The 19,101-nt window shown below is 41.5% G+C and overlaps 1 protein-coding gene across 2 annotated transcripts in view; it reads right to left on the bottom strand.

Moving 5' to 3' along the window:
- The window catches only part of hook2 (hook microtubule tethering protein 2), an 11,896-nt gene extending 6,841 nt beyond the window's left edge, over positions 1–5,055 (bottom strand). For both annotated transcript variants that reach the window (XM_022767508.1, XM_022767507.1), the window contains exons 1-8: positions 4,858–5,055; positions 3,933–4,015; positions 3,265–3,337; positions 3,068–3,118; positions 2,796–2,928; positions 2,416–2,483; positions 2,048–2,113; positions 1,794–1,874 (exon numbers count right to left, since the gene is read on the bottom strand). In XM_022767508.1, coding sequence (XP_022623229.1) covers positions 1,794–1,874; positions 2,048–2,113; positions 2,416–2,483; positions 2,796–2,928; positions 3,068–3,118; positions 3,265–3,337; positions 3,933–4,015; positions 4,858–4,902 — 600 coding nt within the window. In that variant the 5' untranslated portion in view covers positions 4,903–5,055. The remainder of the gene's footprint in view (positions 1–1,793; positions 1,875–2,047; positions 2,114–2,415; positions 2,484–2,795; positions 2,929–3,067; positions 3,119–3,264; positions 3,338–3,932; positions 4,016–4,857) is intronic.
- Positions 5,056–19,101: the final 14,046 nt, after the last annotated feature.

Below are 19,101 nucleotides of genomic sequence, written 5' to 3' on the forward strand. Positions count from 1 at the left end.
GGGGGGGGGGGGGGGGGGGACAGGACAAACATTGCAAAAAGAGGTGTAAAGACTGAGAGATTCATTATTAGACTGCTTAGAGAGAAGTGATGAAGATGCACAAAGTGACAAATCTACAGCTGGACAAAGAAGAGAAAGAAGACGCGCATGGAAAAAAACAAAAGTTACATTCCATTGCATCAGAAAAGTCCTCAGAATAAGATTATCAAGATAGCTGCCTCAAAAAAATTTGAATCTTCCCTATCCAGTAATAAACATGTGAAAGCCAGAGTACTAGCACTCGACAGATTCACAGAGGAAAAACACTGATACACAGCGACAAACTCACCACCTTTAGTGCACAGAGAACTTGGATCACATGCTTTGTTCTCATTTCACATGCTCAGTCGTCAAAACATAGTTAGTCAGCTGGTGTGCAACGGTCTCAGGCAGATGCGACTTTCTCAATGGCGGAGTTGTTAGCATTAGCCTTAGGGTCAAAACTAGATCCTTACGATATAAGTGGAAGTAAATGAATATGCACAGCTCACTGGGGACCATTAGTGACACTGGTTATACTGTTAAAGTTGGAGGGGGGAGGGGGATGCTCTGACTTCAGGCTGATGAAGTTGGTTTGAACATTACATTAACAAAATATTTGTGTTGGGTTCAGGCTGAACTGAGGTTACAGTTAGACAAGCGGTGTTAAAAAGGGGAGTGTGCACTTACCTGCTGGACATCAACAGCAAAACCCTACACTGAACTTTAAGGACAGATTGCATACTTTAGCACAGGACCAGTGACAGTAAATAGCTTTCAAAACAACACAAATGACTAATCCCTATTGCGTGGGCTAAGTAAGTAAACAAACAGGTGGGCTGAGAGCAGTGCAAATTATTGTTGGCTACTGCTCCATCCCAAGGCAACGTGTCAGTTTTATCTTGATGTTATGCAACTATTGACTGGAGTGCTTCTTTGAAAAAAAAAAGAAAAAAACAAACAAACAAAAAAACAACTAATTTAATCCCTTCTCAGTCAGTGGTGCAAAAAAAAAACAAGCCATGGGAACACAAAGTCTCAGGCGGGATAATCAATAAGGGCCAGAGCACAAAAAGCTGCAGGCACATACATTCAATAACATGCTGCATCCACACTACAGCAAAAAAACTAGGGCTTCAAATATCTCAGTCACATACATAGAGTTGAAATGGTTTTATATCACTCCAAAACCACAAAAGTTTTCCTTTTTGAGACAATGCCAACAGCTCTGTTAGACAAACACAAGCCCCAGTAGACCATATTAAAAGTTATAATCCTTAAGATTTTTATAGGATCAAACCCATTTTTTGATTCATTTAATTATCTTCATGATTAGATAGAAGACAGTAGTTATAGATAGTATTTGTGTGATTCTTATCGTGAAGCAGTCAAAGAAAATGAAATGTTGGTTACTGAGGTTTTCCCTGACAACGATTGTTCACAAGAAACAAACATTTTTTACACGACCATTTTTTGACAGCAGAATAGTTTTTAATACTGCAATGTAATGTTGATGATCAAGACGCAGCGGCCACAGTGAGCCGTTAGCTCTGCAGGCGACACACCTCCAACTCCTCAGCAAGCTAACAAACTCTTTTAAGTTGATGCAAGTTTGTTTGGCTGCACTGTAAAAAAAAAAAAAACACATTCCCCACTTCCTGTTCTGCCGTTACCAGAGTAACTGTGGGTGTCACCAAATCAACCACGAACTAAAATCTTAAGGATCATAACTTCAAGGTATCAGGAAATGTTTGCACCCGATTTAGTGAACCTACCTGATGCTCCAGGTCTTGGCAGCGCTGGCTCAGGTCCTCCTTCTCGTCTGCCTCCTCACTCAGGAAATAATACTTCCTGGACTGCAAACACAGAACGTGGGTACAGAGGAGATGTCATACAAGTCACAGCAGGAGGGAGCACATTAGTGAAACATTAGTGAAAGGGTGAGGGAGAACATAAAAGAAAGATCTAACAGATCAGCTTAGTGGAGGGCAAGTACACAGAGGGGACTGAGTTGTGTTGTGGGTTTCACCTGGTAGTCGAAGTCCCCGTAGGTTTCTGGGCTTCCTGGTTCAGATGAAGGTTCTTTTGATAAGAGCTAAGACAAAGCAGCAAAAAAAACAAGATATTTTCCAAAAATTTCCAAATTTTCTGGACAACTTTGTTTGATAAAACCTGGCATACATTTTTTCCCCCCATGTTCAATGTTTTTTCCAGTCCCATGAGTGTCAATGGAAGGCTAAACATATTCTTGAAATATCACAGAGTTGGCTTTCTGGGACGCCGTTCAGTCTTATGCTTATCCGGATTTCTCTGATTGTGAATTCACCATGACTAAGAGCTGGGATTATTGCAAAGTAGGGAGAACCACGGATAAGGATAAGCAAGAGGTTCACTCACCTCCTGAATAGCTGTCATCACAACGTGCTGGACAGATTCCTCAAGTGTCATTATTTGCTGGATTTGTTCTGTGTTTAGGAGAAGACAACAACGGAAAGTAGTGACAGTGCAGCCAAATACAGATTAACACAAATAATCTCCTGAAACCAAACCAGAACTGCATCTATTTTCAGAAAACCTGTGCTCATCAAGCTAGTGTTTCACTAGCTACGTTTTTGGTGTGGGGGAAACAGCGTGTGGTCAGTCTAAAAACTTGTGATGCACAGGCCAGGACTGTAATTTAACAAGAATCATGTGAGCTGACTTGGAGTAAATCCCATGTTATTTTCACAGATGGCTGCATCTGCCTGGTTTTCTTTCTTTTACACGAGAGAGCGTACCTTGTTTTTTCTCACAACTGACAGCACAGCCCAGTACAAGCTGTACCAGCTTGCCCAGCTCAGTGACATCTCCCATCTCTCCTATAAGGTTAACATCTGGCAAGTGGTCATCTGACACCTGATGTCCAAGCACCTGTTCACAGAGAGTAAAATGAGACAGCACTGAGTGTGAGATTCGGGAAATAGGGGAGAAAATCTAGCAAAAGAAATACCAGAAATTCACACACAAATACAAATTTAAAAAAGTAAAATGATAAAGGAAATCTTCTTACATCATGATAATATTCCAGCATGCTCTTAAGGATCTTTTTCAAGTTGCTGACCTGAAAGAACAAAATAAGAGTTAAAATCTAGATCCTCATTTTCATCAGGGAAAAAGAAGTAAAAAAACAAAAAAAAAAAACAAGACGTCTGATTATTCTCGATTGCTGGAGGGCATTGTGTCATATCCTCCTATTTCACAAATTACCTTGAGGCGCCAGTTGGCCCCGCTCTCCTCCTTGATCCTGCCTAGCCATGTCTCATTAAACCAAGAGGGGTCTCTGTCAATGAGAGCACAAGAGAACTCTAGTGACAGGGACGACACATCTCTGGACATCAAGATTCAGAGGAGGCCACAGGGCAATATGGCCGTGTGCGTCTGCTCTGCTATGTACAATGACATTTGAGTAGAACAGTTCATTAAAGTCACATGTCACAGATGGTAATAATGCTCAAGAAGCAGTTAAAGTGACCTTAAAATAAGAGAACATTTTGCAAGATTCAAGTAGGAGTATGGGTATAAGGAAAACAAACAGTCCATGACGAGCTATAAAAGGTCATTACGCCTGGACAGACTGGTTTACTCAAAAATTGGACCTACACTTGAGGGCTACAGCAGGGCAAATACACTCTGAGAAAAAAAAAAAAAAGAACCTGACAAATCTAGCCTCTATTCATAACATTGACATTTGCATAGATAATAGCCTTGTGCAATTTAAAAAAGGCAATTTAGTGTGAATCACAGAGATAAGCAAATCTAAGTAGAACCTGCTTGAATTTCAATCAACCGTTTCCTCTGAGTTCATGTTGTACACTTAAATAATGAAAACAACACAATAACTGTAAATACTTCAACATATGTGTGTGTGCCCTTACATTCTGTGCAGCACGTGTCCAATGGCCACTCCACTTGTTAGGTCGGACTTGCTGTTGCATGATGGAACCTGAAATGTCTGTAACTGAAAATGAAGATGTTAAGAGTCAGTCATCAAATAAATAATCTCTGATAAATGTATATTTTTTATTAACTGTTAAATTAGTCTGAACGAGACTCACAAATGTTTTACTCATTATCCACGTTATATGCTTTATATACCACTCTGCATACCAGATGTGTGCGTGGAATAATAATGTGTGTGACTTGGTACCAGGAGTAAATCACATTATAATGGCCTGAATATCACAAAACAACTGTCAAATAATGCAGGTAAAAAACAGGGATTTTGCCTAAACCCATTCAATCTTCCTAAATACTACTTAAATGCATGAAACTAAGCAGTCATATGGGATTTAGCAAGCTATTCATCTTAGTAGGTGTCTTAGTTAAATCCTATACTTGTCTCTGCGTGGACAAGTGCCAAACAGGTGGATTTCCCCTGAGCTTGAGTAGTAACTATTTTGGATAGCCTAACATTACTGCATGAGACTTCTAGCTTACACTAAGCTATTTGGGTTGTTTTTTTTCTGGCAGTCAACTTTGCTGACCCTGCAAGACAGTTGGACAACACAGATAACAAGCTAACAGACCACAAAGGGCAAACTTCCAAGCTGTGTGTGCCTAGCTAGTTAGCCTGACTAGCTAGCGTTAGTTAGCTTAAAAAAAAAACACACACACACAACTTTCATACCTGCCAACAACAAATGCGTCAATTTACTCAGTCAGTAATGTAGCTTAAAGTAGTGTGTGAGGACTTAACTTACAAAAGTGGTGTTATTTTTCTCCTTACTTTGCCACCACCTGCTGTCAGCTGTTAGCCGGCTGTTAGCCTCGCTACTAAACCTCGCTACTAATCAAACTTACCCAGGTTAACAGTGAGTCACACAGCTCCGCTTTATCCAGACTCATCCTGCTGCGCCCGGCGAAACCCCACAGGAGCTCGGAAAGAAGCAACGGGTTTTAGCTCTCAAGACTTTGTTTCTCCCCCCGAAGTTTGTTACTCAGTCCACCTGACACCTTCCACGTCAGTCATTACCAGCCATGGCCTCCTCCTCCTCCTGCTGCTGCTGCTCCTGCTGCTGCTGCTGCTGCTCCTGATCGCTTCGCGTTTCGGCTCCTGTTATCCAAGCGAGCTCCCGTATTAAGAGCGTTCCCATGGAAACGGATTATGGCTACGGGTCAGCTTGTCTGGTCATGGCTAAAATAATAATAATAATGACGATGACAATAACAACCCGGTGTCTTGTTAAGCTCTCGTAATGGGGAACTACAAATTATTATTATTGTTACTAAATCAAGATGAGACAACTTTTTAATTTGTTTTTTTTATATATATTTGATCAAACCTTCATGTACACTTAGCCGGGAAAACCTCATTGAGATGATTAATCTCTTTGTACAGACTGTCCTGGCGAATATAAGCAACATTAATACTATGGAGACAAATAACAACAAAACACAAAAACTCCACAATAACAGAATTAAACAGGAGTGTCTTTATAAAAAGATTTTTTTTTTAAAAGAGAAAACTTTAAAAATACAAGACCAAGATTAAGAACAATTTAACTTAGTGATACTATGTAGGTTATATATGTGTATTCATGTACATATATGTTTGTTTATGTAGTTTTTTGTTTGTTTGTTTGTTTGTTTGTTTTTTAACCTTTGACAGAACTAAGTGAAACAAAACAAACAGGAAACACTTGAAAATCCAAACATTTAAAGGGACGAATGTGTTCTGTTTATTTTATTTTTTAATAAATAACAGTGACTTTATACCAATAAAGTCCTGCCACCATTGTGGCCCGAGAATATAGGCTACAAAAATCCCTTAATCCTAGATACAATGAATGGAATATGTTACAAGCATTAGTCACCTCTTTCCATGAAACAACAGCACTTATAGGCTGTTACTCAGTTTTTGTTTCATTTCAAGGAACACAATCCCAACAATGAATTGTGGCCGACTTCTCTTTCGAAGGCCTCATTGTTTCCTAAACTTCCTTAAAGCACCACTGGATGGCTCTAGTTGACAAATAGCTATAGAAAACAACCTCAACTGGCAGCCCAGGACCTTACACTACCTCCTGTACTGCAGGTGTTTTGAAAAATGTTTATAGTAAGACATGTTCTCCTCTAAGTCGGTGGAATGTGGATTTTAAAATAGAAGGAATCGCTCACTTTGCATTTTTATTCAATAATAATATATCACACCTTTTGTAAATGTACACAAATGTTCCACAGTGGTTGTTTTTTATTTTTATTTTTTGCAGTAGGGACTTCAGTGTTATCAAAAGGCCTCCAGAGTGTCAATATCCTGACTGGTTCACACTGGTTTGTGATTTACAGCTGTAAAAAGAAAAACAAAAAACAACTTTTACTAGGTTTCTGTCAGAAGCCTCTCTCACATTTTTAACATGCTGTCACTCACGTACTCCCTTGCCTTGGTAATCTGTGTATTTCCCTGTCCACACATCTCCTTCCTGCGTTCTTTGTCACCGTCACAAATCAAACTTCAGCGTCCAATCACCGTCAAACGCTGCCCACTGCTTCCTGTTTACTCTGGCAAAGTCCACTGAGCTTGTTGAACACCTGCATATCATGAAATATTTGCCATATTTCCGTTCCTCCCCATCCACAAACCAGTCCGGTCACATCACCGGCGTACATCTGGCTTTACCATATTTGTCTGGCGGGAGTTCCTGTTTTTCTAGATGGTTTTCAAGCCAGAGGAATGCACATGTTTACCCATTCCCCTCGACTGGCTCGCACCTTATTGTAAATCATACCACGATTACACTGACATGTTATCTCTCAGTTGATTATAGTTAAACTTTTATTATATACTTTTATCATTTAGTTTTGCCCTGTTTGTACGTGGTACATCTCATTCTCTGTCTCCCACACTCGAGCAGTTGTGTATGTGTTTACTTCAGAAGAGAAAAAGCTTGATGGAGGTGGGGGGGGGGGTCTCAAATTGAGTAAACCTCCAGACTAGATTAAAACACCTGGGAGGAAGTGAGGTTCATGAGATGGGGGGTTCAGCAGAGAAGTTAGTCACCCTCTGAGGGATGGGTCAGGGCTGACTAATGCCTGAGTGGCAGGAGGTGTGGCGTTCGGGACTCTGGCCAGGCAAGGCTCGAGCGGAGGCTGACTATTTTTGGCCAGCTCCTCTTCCTCCACTCTAATTCCTCTTTTCACCCGTTCTCTCTTTCCTTATTCCCCAGATGTGTTTCCTTCCTGAAAGTCAAAAGGCTTTACTTCTCCTCTTTTCCAACCTCACACTGACGCACTCGCATCCCTCTGGGGGGAACTGGAAGGGTGGAGGTGGGAGGGCCAGAAGCTAAGATTGAGTAATTATTCCTTTTTTTGAAGCTTGTGGTTTTCTTGTTTGGAAAAAAAAAAGACAAAAAAAAACGGGGATGGTTCCCTTTTTGAAAATTCTTCAAGACAAACGAACAAACTATCTGCGTTCTTCACAAAACAAGGCTGCATAGCTGTGTGAAAATCTTCTGAAAAGTACAGCTGTTTTGCATTTTTACTTGTATTTATTAAAGCCCCCCCCCCTCCACCCAAAGATTTGCTCTTCTCATTGTTTCTTCACTTGGGTGTTTGACCTCCACTGTGCAGAAAAATATGTGCAGTAAAAGGACGTTTTCACATTCATCTGCTGAGGGTGAAACGCTTCTCTCTCCTCAACCTTCAATTGAGTTTAAGTAGTTGTGACTTCACAGCTGGTTTGGCAAATATTCAAGTCGAACAAATGTGATACGATATTTAACAGAAAAATCAACCAAACCTGTTCTAACTTTGGCAGAAGATTCATATTCAGAGGAGGAGATAAAAAAAGCTAATTGACAACATATCATACACAAGCTGTTATTGCAAACAAACAGATCTGGAAGGGGCCTTTAAGTCTCCTCACTTTACGACCTCATTTTCAGGTCATAGTTCAGCCGTGAAAGTCGGCAACAAATGATGAAAACCCAATCCTTAAACAGTTCCCCACGTGGCGTTATTTGAATGAACGGTGTGGTTCGGAGAGACAAAGAAAAGCTGCACCTTTAAATTTAAGAATGCCAGTGATGTGCGGCTGTGCCCAGGCATTCAGAGCGGGAATGTGCTGGAATGCTGGCAGCGGCTTGTTTCCCCTACAGCTTTCCCAGGTGTTACAGGGAAAGGAAAACAACAGAGCCACGGAGCAGCAGAAGGACAGGCTGTGTGAATAAAAGAAAGGGCGTGGGGCTGCAGGTGAAAGGCACCCAGGAGTCTGATCAGAAAGCTCCTTTTCTAGACATGAGGTCACCCATTGAGATACATATAGGTGCTGCCAAGACATGTAAACCAGAGGAGGGGATTAAAAAAAACAAAACAGAGGTTTATGGCCCTCTCTGTCTTATCACCTGTCTCCTCCCTTACTCTGGAATCACAGATTTATGTCTTTGGTAAGGACAGGTAGTCAATAATAAACTCACCTCTGGCACCTGACAGGGAGTGGTCATTCTGAAATACATAAACAGGTTGTTGACACAGAGAGAGAGAGAGAGAGAGAGGGAGAGAGGGAGACAGTCTGCCTTTAAAAGAACAGTTCTTATATCTCAGTTAAATTGAAGTGTATGCGGCACGTGTCAAGCACATTTCTTCAACACGAGAGAATATTCAGCCACTTCGTTCAGCTCTCCTCTGGTGACTCAGTGGCTGTTGTGTCTGTGCCACTTAAAGACAGCAAAGTTTTTACTCATGTTGTGTAACAGGCACTAAACGACCCTCATACTTATTGATCTAAATGTTAACATGACTCATGGCAACAGCAGCAACTGCATCTCTGTTCTTCTCAGACTCGATCCACTGTAACATCAAACCAGAGGCCGAGGTGGAGGTGGAGGAAGAGGAGGAGGAAGAGGAGGATGAAGGGATCAGCTGTGACGCGGAAGCAGACTCCCTCCATCATTGTCGTGGTATCGGTCAAACAGGTGCGCTCTGCTTGCTTTAACTCTCACTGCACAATTAAGTTTACTCCTTCTTTGTGTTTCTGATAGGTCCGTCTCTACATCTCTGCCTGCTTCTCTCTGTCTTGTTTTCTGTTGCGACGCCTCACCCTCTCTCTCACGCGCACACACACACACGCACACACACACACACACACACACACACACACACACACACACAAACAGGCAGCACATGGCCAGCGCAAGTGAGTCACAGTGGACTGGTAACAAGTGCCTCTTCTCAGGGAGAGTCCCTCCATGTGTCCTTGTGATTAAGACCAATCCCCCTCAGTGTATCAGGTGCCTTACTTCGCTGGGCAACGTGAGACATGGCTCCATTGTCTCCGAGAGAACGATGGGCTACGTACTCCCCTCAGATATTAACTTGAGCTCGGAAACCAACAGACAGTGATAGTGGGCTATTCGTTGCTTTTTTGGTAGTTTTGACACAGATTTGACATAACACTTGTGCATCTAAAAATAGAAATATTGAGGCGTATTCCATGAGACACTGGGGCTCTGGAGGATGCAGCTCCTTGGATAGCTAGCTGACTGGGCTCATGGACAGTAGGGTGTGCAGAGAAGGGCGACTTGCCCAGAAGCGACTGCAGCTGCCTGCTGCACACAATATGATTACAGGATGGGGAGCTAGAAGGACGGTTATAAAGAAATACATTTTTATTGTCTTTACTTGTTTAAAAGGTGGATTCTACACAAATTACACACAAAAAAAGTAATTTTAAGAGACATTTTATACATGAAACACAGTATATTGACATTTTACAACAAAACAAAGCAAACAGCAATGCTAGCAGTTCTGTGTGGCTGTACTCTGAGCTAAATGCTAACGCTAGCATGCTAACACGGTCTCAGTGACAACGCTAGCATGCTAATGTTCAGCGGGTGTAATGCTCAACTTTTTAACAGCCTCAATTTAGCATATTAGCATGCTTACTTTTGCTAATTAGCACTAAACACGAAGTCGTGAGGCTGGTGGGAATGTCATTAGTTTTTCAAGATATTTGCTCATAAAGCAAGTTTTGTCGTAACAGGAGCAAATCGTACAGGGGTCACCAGGTGTGAGAACTAAATAATATCAGCGAATATCACCTCTTGAAGTCGTGGTTAAACAGGAGTCTGATTATGGTGTTTTTTAGTGGTCATGAATGCAATAATTATCGTGCAGAACTAATAACAGGCTAAAGGCCCAGCACTTAAGCCTGCTCCTCCCAGCACATGTCCACAAACTAGCAAACACTCCTCGTACACTCACGCTCAACTGTAACAATAGAGGAGCGTGCACGGCACTCCACCTCATCAGCACGAGCCAGGTGTACTTTTGCTCCACCCTGTTTGCCTTTTCAGATACGCTCCACACACCCTGTACCAGAATAGTCTGTCCTGCGTGGGTGCTGCCTGTGTAACTGAACTTGGTGGCCTGCTGATGCTGGTGGCGGCTGGCTGGATTTACACTGGAAGGGTGTGTGTGGGTTAACAAGACCGGGCCTGCCGAAAGGCCTGTTGTCCCAGTGAAACTAGCGATCAGTGTCATTACTCCAGAAAATAAGTGAAGGTATTAAAGTATAAAGTAGTAACTGTCAGGTGTGTCGATCTATGTCAGTGTATATCTTTTCAAACACTCACGTGATCATATGTGAAGGGTTATTAGTCGTTGCAATTGTTCCCTCTCTCCATTAAGGCCCTGAATAAAAGTATTTTCCTATGTGATTCCATTTCAGTCCTCAATCTGCATGAAGGTTCATTTGAAGCTTTTGTTAGGGAGGCATCTCTTTACAGCTCGACTCATTTCAGCCATTAATAACTGTTTCATTGTACATAGTCATGCAAGTGAGTGTACGTAGGTATGTGACCTGAAAAAAATGTAAACTTATCTTTTAATAGCAGCGATCTCCAAAGCCACCGTCCTTGACAGTTTGCTGGGTGTGAGACTTGGATTCTAATGAGTTGTCAACACATGCCAAAAAACGTCAACCACACCTTCAGCCTTGCACAACTTCCCTATTCTTTTGGTCTGCTCACTCTCAGCAAAACACACCCAAACGATCTTCACCCTGCAGTCCCCTCTGTGCTTCAGTGTTCTGCAGCCAGCCCGGCTTAATTGATGCCCTTCCCTAACAGCCTAAATTACACAGCTGAGCTTTGAGGCCAGAGAGCGGGTTGTCAACAAGTGTGGCCTGAGTGAAGCCGCGGCCCTTCACCCGGAGTGACACTCCACCTGACTCAGCAGCACACAGGCCCTGTTTACTGGACCTGTCCACCGCAATCAACACGCCTGCATCTGGCCTGACTGTAATTCCACTGTTAACCTCATCAGTGCTGAGAGAGGGGGGAGGCGGAGGGGAGGCTTATCTCCCCCCTCTCTCTCTCTCTCTCTCTCTCTCTGTCCTTCCTCATTCACATCATCCACTTGGGCACGCAGGGAAACAAATTAGGCTCACACGCACAGGGCAAACACTGCGTCTCCTCACGAACACACAGTGACAGTATCTGCATAAATCATCCTCGCAGAAAATGCTAAATTGAATTGCAGTTTCATTTGCTACACACAGTGCCTGCACATAATGTACAGCAAATGAAATTAAAATTCAATATTCCAATTACAGCCACAGTTAAAATGAAAACGAAAGCTGTATTTAGGCTGCCACATATTTTACCATATTGCAAAGCACAACCCTGCAGTAAAATATTAAATGGAGCAATCACATTTGCATTTTTATTTTCTTACTGCGTATTTAGAACAAAATAAATAAATAAATATTCTACGTTTCACTTAATACTTCATGTATGTTTTTTGATTTATTAAAATTTCTTCTTTCTGATTTGGTCTTGGTTTGTGCTGTAGACTCAGTGGCACAAAACAGAAACAGCTCAGCCATAAATTCTACCTTTACAAAGATAATACAATGTTCAGTTTTGTCAGAAAGGTGTTAATAACACACCACCACTAGCTTCAACCAAGGTAACAAACACTGTGCTGGTGTGTTGGGGAGTCGTCACCTTCATGTAATTAAACTCGTACTTTAACTACAAGGAGGAAACTACAAACTACAAACAATTTTGGTCCATAAGAGGAGAGGAATTATCTTTTTCAATTTATATCTTACTGTTGCTTCTCTCTCTTTCATCCTGACGATTGTGAAAACATGTCCAGGCATTGCATTTGTCAGGCAGGCCACACCACACACAGCGACAACATCGTCATCGTGGATAAACATCCTGAATCTCTGAGGGAGAAAATTAGAAGTTATTTTTAACAAAACCGAAGCTGAAGTTCCAGCACTTTCCCATGAAGAGAGGGGTATTTAAATGTTTTGGTTTATGTTATGACCTGTGAAGAAGTAGGAACTTTTTACAATAAATATGACGTTTTTAGAATTCTTTTTGCATTGTTTGCTTTGTTTGTTTACAAAGTAAATTCAACTACTTTGTTCTAACTGACCAAACTAGATTTCTCCATACGGTAACTTTGCTGCAGTTCATCGTCTCCTGGTGTAAAGTGATTGGTAGCTTGAACATGAGGTTGAATGGTTTACCCCTCTTGGAAATTCTTAACATAAACTGAACATCATGAGCTTTGTAAAGGGAGAATATGCAGCAGGGCTGTTGTATTGGATTGCATTAGCTTGTATAAGTGTACCTGCATGCATGGTGCTGGTTGCCCACTTGTTGCTAACCCATCTGTCTTCAGCACCGTCAGCACAAAGCTGGTGTGGACTGTCTGACTGAGACTGATCCACTCAGACAACCACCTACAGTGAGTGATTTGGACACAGGTGAACCAACTGTCCCCTCGGCTCACACACACACACACAAGTGATGGAAGGGTCGCTCGGCTGACTGACACATTATGAGACGCAGCCGGCTGATGGAGCTGAACGAGTGAAAGCTGCTGACCCCACATGTTGTCTCATTTCTAGAGGATCCATCATCCGGAGGGAAACTTGTGTCGAACTTGTCACGTCTCTGATCTCCATTTTGCAAAAAACCCAGTCGGTGAGTGAGAAGTTGAGCCGGACGCTGAACACAAACTCAAAGCCCTTTGAAGTGCTGATGGTTATCGCAAGGTAAGCGCACAGAATAAAAAGCATGTAGTTGTCACACGCTCCTGCTACAAAGAGATATATTCACAAAAAGAAGTGATAGCACCTGTGGTTTGGGAGATAATTACAGGAGAGTGAGTAAGGGTTCAGTTTGAAAGGTGTTTGAAAAGGGAGTTGTCATGGAGGATTAGAGCCTTGTTGAAGCAATAACTCCCATGACCTTTCAACCCTCTTTTTAGGGTCAGCCTGAATTCCTCCCAACAGAATGCCTGCAGCATTTCTCCCTGACCGCAGAGCTGGATGATCTCACTCCCACTCCCAGCTCACTGTTACGCCACTGCTGCTGTTTTCTGTGGGATAAGTTGCCAGTAATCTTCCCAGATTTTGCTGTCTTTGCTGATGAAATATTAAGGTGCAACAACAAGTTCAAAAGTGCAATATTTATGAAAAAAAAACAAAACAGCTTACTGTTTGACTGTTTGGCCGAGGAGCAACTGACATACTATTAAAATACTAAAATAGAACCTAAAAGATTGTAAAGTATACTATGCTGCACCGTTTCAATTCATTTTTATTGCATTTTCGCATAGTGGTTTAATAAATTATTAATGTGCATTATCAGCCTGGTTCTAAATGTGGTTTAACAGTAAGAGTCCCAAAGTGTATTACATAAATAGATAAGACATCATGAAATAACTAATCATTATAAGATAATTATATGTATATACAGTACAGTATATACAGTATATTATAATATATATTATTATATATTAAATTATATAACATAACAATTGTGTGACAAAATCTAAATGAATCAATAACTTTATTAAAACTCACTTGTTTGTTTTCCATAACAGAATTTTGTTGTGTTGATTTTTATTTCACAACACTCTCATAAGAAGTCATTTTTAATTTTAAAATGACTTTTCATGATGACCCATTTGGTCTAATAATGTAAATAAGGTCACACATGTGGGCTGACTAACTACAGGCTGGGCCGTGTCCTCGGATTATTAGTCAACATCAGAGTGAAAGAGTTCAAGTTCAGCTTTATTGTCGTGTCCAAACATGTGCACGTCACCCAGTGTACGTGCACGGGGAAATGAAATGTCCTTCCTGGTGGAGCACAGTGCAACACTGAACAGACACAGCGTTAACAGCAACAGCTTGGCTCGTTACCAGCTGGCTCTGTTTTAAACATTACTGTAAACAAATGACTGGTAGCTTATTCTGTACAGTGCGGTGGATGGAGAGGCACAGAGGGTTAAGGTGATGGGAGAGGGGTGAGGGGTGGGGGTGGGGGGGGCTGCACAGCTGTGGAGGATCCTCACAGCTTGAGGGAAGAATGGCGGCCTGAATGCTTCTATACCTCAGTGTCAATGGGACAAGTGTCTCAATGAGAAACAAGAACAGACTCACCACAAACCATTCAACACCTTCAGATTCCGTTTGTGCAGCAGCAGCAGCAGCAGCAGCAGCAGCAGTCCGCCTGAGATGAAGCGTGGAGGCGTGGATGACATCATCATGACATCACTTGTGACAGCTGAGGGGCGACAAAACATCAGTAAGAAGGAAAGGACCCCCGGAGAGGAGACTGAGTGAACATCTAACACAGCGTGGGGGGGGGGGTCAAAGGTCATCGACCTGGAGTCTTCACACAGCTACTGTCCCATCAATCCTGGGACAGTTTAATTCGCTGATGAAGACCATGTAGTTCAGAGCTGAGAAAAAGCAAGTAAGCAGACCTTGAGTTGAGATCATTCAGTTCGACTCTTGGACGGAACATTCACGCTGGTTCCACGTCTGGAATAAATGCCATAAAGTCACAGCTTAACAACTTACCCACACAGAAATATAATGACCTGCATGTGTCTATAGTGATGTTGACCTATATTGTATATATATATATATATATACATCCTCTGGATATATGAAGATATACGTTTATAAAACATATAGTAAAATTCGTATATATACATATATTAAAAATATATACAGTATGTGATGATTTTTTATATGGTATAACATGTTGATGACCATATTTGTTAATGACACCTTTTTAATTTATATTTACAAGTTTATTAAAACAACATATAAAATATATATGATATATAATATATATATTATATATTATATATAAAAATTCTATATGTTAACGTATGTTTTTCTCCCTACTGTTTATAATATGAACATGTACTGACAGGCTTTAGGATGGATATATATTTATGTAACATACAGTATGTGTCCAATACAAGCAGCAATATACATATTATTATGGGCTGTACATATAGATAGATAAATATATATATTTTATTTATCCCCTAGGGTTACCTGATATGTTTATGTTGTAATAGGTCATATATCATTTTAACATATACAGTATGTACACATATTACATTTGAGTACAGGTAAATAACACACAGGCCAAACACAGCAGCTTCTGAAATCCTTCAAATGTCTTAAAACAGTGCGGTTTATTAAAATCTCTTTAGGAAAACGTAAAAACTAAGCAGCTCATTTCAATTGCTCCTCTAATCCCTTTTAGATTAACAGCGAATTAATTTGGCGGTTGGTAAATCCCGCCCTCACCCGTGTAAATCACTGGTGTAACAAAGCCTGGTAGTGATGCAGAACAAAGGCTTATCTGTTTCACAAGTGAGTGCTCCATCTATTCACGCCCTCCCCCGCTTACAAACTTTCAAATGTCCGCCTCACATAATTAGACCCTTTTTCACCCCCCCCCCCCTCCAATCAGGGATGAAACAATCCCACAGACAAACATTAACCCAGGCCCTGACCCTGCAGCCTGTCAAGAAGATGAACGTCTGAGACGGGAGAGAGAGAGAGAGAGAGAGAGAGAGAGAGAGAGAGAGAGACAGAGAGAGAGAGAGAGAAAAAACAGCATTCCATTTCCCGTAAACCAGGAAGGGGGAGGGAGGGGGATTTTGGGAAGTTTGGTGAGTCATCACTTTTTCTTTTCTACCGGCGCCCCCCCCCCCCCCTTTTTTTTTTTTTTTTTGGGGTCTAAACGTGGAGCTTGAATACCTCCGTGGCAGTTTGCCCCGTCATGCTTTCAATGGGCCCTTTTGAGTTTTGACAAGTGTCTCACACTGAGCGTTAATGCCAGAGTCGCAGCTGTCTGCACGGCTGTCAGCGTCTCACCAGCTCTGTCTCTCTCTCTCTCTCTCTCTTCTGCCTCCACTTTGAAACCTGAGGAGATAACAAGTTCACAAAAAAAACAAAAAAAAAAGAAAGCAAGCAATGACTTGAACTGCTGCTGGATCAAACCTTCAGTTTGTCACTCGGTGTTTTGTTTGTGTGTGTGTGTGTGTGTGTGTATGTGTGAGTGCGTGAAACAGTTTCAAGTGATCAGGTCAGATACAGTGGGTGAGATGAGTCAGTGGAGATCTGCGACCATGCGCAGCATTTATAACTGCCTAACTTCATCTTGTGTGACAACAACGCGCTGATGAATGCTTGTAAAATGATGACAGAGCTCAAACACGGAGCTTTTACAGCATTTTCTTCTTTTCTTTTTTTTTTTTTTGGAGCGCTACATAATGGAAAGTGCTTAAATTCTCATTGAGAGAACCACAGATTTTTATTGCTCTACTTTCTTCTCCTATTTTTATGTCAGCTCTTTTGTGCGACCACTCATTCGTCCTCTGTTCCACTAACTGATCATCAGCATCATTTTGTGGTCAGGGACTCTCCCCAGTGGGCCCCCTGCACGCTGCACAATAACACCCTCAACTTCTATCAGTGGCCATTTAGCTCCAGGGGCCGAGCGTCTCTCTCTCTCTCTCTGTGCTACACACACACACACAGGATATTTATCACCCTATAATGACAGACTTCACAAAGGGTGATGTCACCGGCCGCAACACAACAACGTACAACAAAAAGGCGGCCGTCCCACTCTCCTCTTAGCCGGACCGCAGTGACCTCACTTGATTGATAGGCCTCAGTCTTACTGGGCTCTTTGTGCCAGTGTGGCTGTCGTGGTATGTGGCACATGAGGCCTCGGAGCTGCTGCTGCTGCTGCTGCTGCTGCTGCTGCTGCTGATGATGATGACTAAGAGTGAGTAATCAAAACAGTCGTAGAAACCAGCCTGCTTCACAAAGACGGTTGTTACCATTAAAATGTCATCGAGCACTTGATATAAGACAGTGTTTGCTCTTGTGGACGACCATCTATCACCTCCATCAGCTGTGGCACACGGTCGGTCTGTTTGTATTGTGTCTGCCCACACGCAAATGTAATATATGTACATACAGTATATTGAATTTCATATATGTACACATAAAAATAAAAACATATACGCAAAATTATATACGACACCTATACCCAAACATATATGTCCAGCCCATACAAGTATGTATGTTTATGTATTTATGCTTATATTGTACATGTTACATAAACATACTGTATGTCCGTCTCAAAGTCTGTCAGAATATGTTGATATTATAAACCACTTTTAAAATTAATCAGATATTAATAAGAAAAAAACACATACAAGCAGAAAGAATTTATATGTAAGTATATGTTGTTTTAATAAACTTAAATTATTATTATTGAATTAAATACATATTGTTAACATCTTTGCTCGCAACATGTTAAACCATTTACAAATTCATCACGTAGTACATATACAAATGGGTATTTCATGTATGTTGTAAACTTATGTCTTCAGATATCTAGAGGATGTATATATGTGATAATAATAGATCCCCTTATAGGTGACATACTGTATGTGTGTGTGTGTGTGTGTGTGTGACCTTATTATCTCTGTGTCATTTATAAATGTTAGAAGTTGCTGTCAGGAGGCGTTTTGTCCATCATCAGTTATTCACACATTTTGTTATCATAACAACATCTTCAGTGGTGCCCCCTCCACCCCCCCCACCCTCCTATAGTCCTCCAGTGTATGTGTTTCTCTGATGTTATAAACAGTCATAAAAATCCCCTATAACCTATAATCACGTCACTTCATCTCAACACTGAAAGTGAAAAATTTATTTCAGTGGAAAAGGCTTAAAATACATTTCTCTATCTTTCTGTGTGCCACTTAACACACACACACGCACACGCACGCACACACACACACACACACACACACACACACACACACACACACACACACACACACACACACACACACACACAGTGTAAGTAGCCTGTATTAAGTTACACACATGGATTGGGACACACAGCTGTTACACACAAGCTTCTTTCAGTTTCCAGTAAAGGTAAATAACTTCAACAGCGTTTCTCTGAATGTGTTTCCTTGTGCATAAACACACATATTTAACTAATACACTCATCAAAGGCTTTCCGTTGAAACATTAAAAAAAAAAAAAAAAACCCCAACAACCTTTACCATGATTTATGAAAAACAAAATCCATTACTTCTCCTGGTTGTGGTTTTCCTTTCAAATTGGGAGCTTTGCTAGCTGACTCATTGGCTGAAGTACAGCGGATTTCCACTTCCACTTTGGCCCGTTCTTCTGAAACGCTGCAGAAAAACAGGGAGATGGGGAAGGGGAACGGAGGGAGGAAGAGATGGGGATCTGGAAGCCATTAGAAGCTGGCAGCTGCAGCCTGGAGTGGCTGATTCAGAGACGAGGAGAGAGAGGCAGAAAGAGAGAGACGGAGAGGGGAGGGAGGGTACGACACATGATTGCCATAATGAATTTAATATCTGTGCATGTGTAGGTCATTAATGCAGAGCCTTGTAATTTCACAGCAGGGAAGAAGAAGCCATTTCAAAAAAAGAAGTCTTTCCTTTTGACAAGTCCTACTGCTCTGCCTGCATTTCCTCCAGAGAGCAATAACGTCTTATCTGGTTGTTTATCAGTGCTCCTCAATCAGTTATCTGTCTTAACTTCCTTCCTCTTACGTACGGCATGCAGCTATCACACACACACGCGCACACGCACACACACACGCTCTCCGACAAACCCACCTCTACACCCTGAATCTACTTTAATAATAAACCTACAGAGGCAAACTGAGACATTCACACATTCACACGAACGGCTCCAACTCTCCCATATCC

This window comes from Seriola dumerili, unplaced genomic scaffold (assembly GCF_002260705.1).
Source record: "Seriola dumerili isolate Sdu_G_001 unplaced genomic scaffold, Sdu_1.0 BDQW01001191.1, whole genome shotgun sequence".
NCBI classification, from domain to species: domain Eukaryota; kingdom Metazoa; phylum Chordata; class Actinopteri; order Carangiformes; family Carangidae; genus Seriola; species Seriola dumerili.